Raw genomic sequence first — 3,914 nt, forward strand, 5'->3', positions numbered from 1 at the left:
TTCAGGGGGCGTGGCTTTGGACGGCGATTGCAGGGAGGGGGGGACATTCGCTTTCAGTGCTATCAGGCTAAAGTTAGCATTTTCCAAGATCTCCTATTGCGCCTTTAATTTTAATGCAAGTACATAGTAGTTAAGGCCACTTAATATAAAGTGGGACAGTTTTTTTTTTTTTGTCCTTTTATATATTTAACGATTTAGCCACATGTTGCACAGCCGACTGAATACAAGACACTCACTAATTCTCAGTGACAGTGACAACGTGATTTGATACAGTGTTTTATTGCAAGCACTTGTATTTCTTTCAGGGAATGAAAATCTAATTCTTAGTGTCCTTTTTACTGAATTCCCCACAGGTTATGTACAGTTTTTATTTAAATTTACTAGATGAGAAATAGCATGAAAGCTTTCTATGTTCAGGCTTTTACCAAAACCACTGCCTTTTATCTCAGTTGTAAGTCGGTGGCACGTAATCATTTTATTGAATAGTGATTGGCAAGAAGACATGTGATCTCATCTTCTGGAGTATTTTTAATTCATTGACTCTGTTATTTTTTACCAGCTCTAATTGCATTCCATTAAATCCTGCAAAATTACGTAATTGTGCCCATTTCATTGATTAATTTTCTTTGATTAAGAAATTTTCACAGGAGTGGAATGCAGCGTTTGTTAAACAATGGCTTCTATACTTTAATAGAGGGCCCCATGCCGACTCCCAGTTTGTGTCAGACAGAGATAGAGTGTGTGTTGTCAGTGTTGGAAGCGATCTGATGCCAAAACCATGACCTCACTCCAACACATGTCCCATTATTTAAGGAGACTTTGAGGATTTCAACCACATTTCCACCAACAGACTGATTTATTATGTGAATAAAGGCTCCCCCGCCAAACACACACCCTTGCTGCACTATGCTATCATGAATAATAATAATAATAATCAAAGCAATAAGGCCACAGAAGCAAAACAGTTGTCAGCATTTAGTGGGTCCTGCTCACACACACACAGTTTTTTGGATAGGCAGTAGAGTGATATCTGTTATTGATTGCCACACCTTTTTTCAACACTTTACAGAGTTCAGTTTGTCAGGCTACAAGAGGAACAAGAGGAAGATGGAGCTGGCGGAGCAGGTTGAGACGAAGAGGAAAAGACAATCATGTGAACATGTGAGTGAATCTAAGTCTACCTTCACACTGCAGGAAAATGTGGCCTAAATCTGAATTTTTTATTTTTTTTGCTCATATATGACTCCGATCTTTTCGATTCTGATTTGGGCAACTTTCATAGGTGGTCCTAAATCTGATTCAGATCAGATGTTTTGCAATGCGACCACAGTCTAAACGGTCATAATCGTAATTCATACGACTGTTACATCACTCTAGATCGTCATTATCCTGCACGACAGGAGACAATCCAATGAATTTACATACCGGTAGGTCTTTGATCACTCAGTGAATATGACAGATGCGGAGGCAGTCAGTAGAGAGACAGTGTGATGTTATTTTATGGCGTATTACACTGACAGCTCTATACAAGCTAAACTTAAGGGAGTCGTACGGTAAATATTTAAAACCTTTGCTCTCTTTCTCCTCATCTTCATCCTCCTTATCACCTGCTCACAAATTTGCTGGCTTTCGCGGCACATCAGCGTATAAATGCTTACTTAAGTGGCCTCCTTGTTTTCTTCCATGTGACGGCGTGCTTCATGACATCTTGTTTTCGTTCTTTTGCACATGCGGGTTAGTTCAGGACTGTCATTGATTCACACTAGAATCTGATATTGGCCACATTAAAAAATGATAATATGGTAAAAAATCTCTCTGACCAAAGCTTCTCCCATCCAAACAAGGTCTATACTTAACACCTGCTCAATTATTACATTATTTATTACTAATAATAATTAATGTTATACAAAATGTATAAATATAATTTTAAATATAAAATATATAAATTTAATTATTACATTAATTTTGAATTGTATTATGCAAACTATTTATTAATTTAATTATTATATATTGGGATGAATTATTAATTATTTATATTACAATGAATAATCTAATTGTCATGCAGACAGAAACATTAAAAAATTTTACCATTGTACCACTACCTTTGTCAGGTGTGGCAAAAAGTTAAAACCTTGTTTGGACCTTGAGTTTAAAACCGAGTTCAAATTAGGCAGCATTTGTCTGTTCACACTAAATACAAAACTTCTGCATTACCTGACTGAATCACATCCATATTTGATATTTAATACACTGTTATGTGGAGAGGACCAATGAGATTTCAGTATGGGTGGGGCTATCCGGAGTGACTTCAGAAATAGAAACAAAGCTTCCATCAAAGTGTTCTGAACTTTGTCAGGTCTGTTTCAGACTTGATGTTGAGAGTTTCTTGAGAGTTTTTTTAATAGAAGGGAAAACTTTAACATTCAGGATATGCCGTTGATTTTTGGCATAGGCTTTAAACCCCCTGATTAAAAAAAGACTGAACTAAATATGCAAGTTTCTCCTATAAATTCTCCATGATGTATAAGTTTCCACTCTCCCATTCAGTTTTAATTAGGCTTAAACACAGTGCAGAGGAGGCATGTGCTCTGACATTATTACTCGACTGATAACAGGATCTGCATCTGTTCAGTCCTCTAATTCAAAACCACCACATATACCCAGAGGAGGAAACCCATAGGGTAATGAAGACCTTGAAGGGGGTGTGTAGACCTCAAATACTCACAATCACAGGAAACACACATACGTATACTTACTGCATTGCTGACATGGCACTGCACACAAGGAATTTGACTTGGATGACAGTTCTGTGACACTCTTTTGTAGCTTCTTGTCATTGCCTTGAAAAGCATGAGTTCAGCAGGTAGACATGAAAAGGTCAACTTGAAAAGATCTTTTTAGCCATTTACTCTGGGGCTGTTTCAAATGCATAATTTAGTTCATGGACCCACTGTTATTTTAGTATCATTGAGATACTTTTACTGTTTTTATTAATATTTTGAATATTACTTTGAATTTTACTATATTATTTAAAATACAGTATTTAGTTTTATATTTGACATTTTCATTTTAAAGCTTTAGTAATTTTCTTGTGTATTTGTCATTTTTAGTATAATTCTATATAGTTTTTATTCATTTTTATGTCATGTTTAGTTATTTTAGTACATCAAGTTAAACTAAATTAAAATGAGAAATGTTTATTTTATGTTTAGTTTTTCACTTCAGTTAACTTTTAATTTTAGTTTCAGTTTTAGGTAACCATAATAAGCCTGCATGGACCATTTATCTTATTTTAAAGTAACTAAAAATACAGGTTAAGGAGTTTTAAGGCTCGTTGATGCGATATGAGACCATGGTGCTTCAGCACCATCTCCACCCTGCCGCCCGATCTCCCCCGCCCACATCTTGAAGTTATTTCTCCGAATTATTTCCTGTAATGTGCTTGAACATGTTAGCATCTCTCCTACATTTTTGGTAGATTTTCAAGGAAGCGATTTGACAGGTACACATGGAATGCAGGTGTTGAGGGAAAATGGGTTCCAGCGCAAATCCGTCCGTGATGTGATGCTTGTGTGGTCCCGATGAGAAAGCGAAACGTGGGTCACTCATGGGTCATTAGTTGCAAATTACAGTGTCTGAAAATGTGGGCGAAAATGTTATTGGACAGGAAAGACAAATACGTTGCGGTCTAACTTGGTTTGGTATATGTGGTACTCTTGTTCGGTGTTCGAACTTTGTATGGTTTGTTTTAAAGATAGCATCAGTTTGAAGTAAGTGATTGCTGTTGGCGCTGTCTGCATGAATGATCTGTGCCTCTGGGATGCCACATGGTCTTTCTTCCTTCAAGTTAGTTCAGTAAAGACTTTTCTCCAGAGCTATGCATTAAAAGGTCATTAAGATAACAACACAACCCC

The 3,914-nt window shown here is 36.5% G+C and overlaps 1 protein-coding gene across 1 annotated transcript in view; it reads left to right on the forward strand.

The window, feature by feature from the left end:
* LOC107739887 (threonine aspartase 1-like) overlaps positions 1-3,914 on the forward strand; it is a 33,907-nt gene that overhangs the window by 7,244 nt on the left and 22,749 nt on the right. Inside the window, exon 8 of the mRNA XM_016552133.1 lies at positions 1,070-1,161. Coding sequence (XP_016407619.1) covers positions 1,070-1,161 — 92 coding nt within the window. The remainder of the gene's footprint in view (positions 1-1,069; positions 1,162-3,914) is intronic.

Source organism: Sinocyclocheilus rhinocerous, unplaced genomic scaffold (assembly GCF_001515625.1).
Source record: "Sinocyclocheilus rhinocerous isolate Xijiao unplaced genomic scaffold, SAMN03320098_v1.1 scaffold1156, whole genome shotgun sequence".
Lineage (NCBI taxonomy): Eukaryota > Metazoa > Chordata > Actinopteri > Cypriniformes > Cyprinidae > Sinocyclocheilus > Sinocyclocheilus rhinocerous.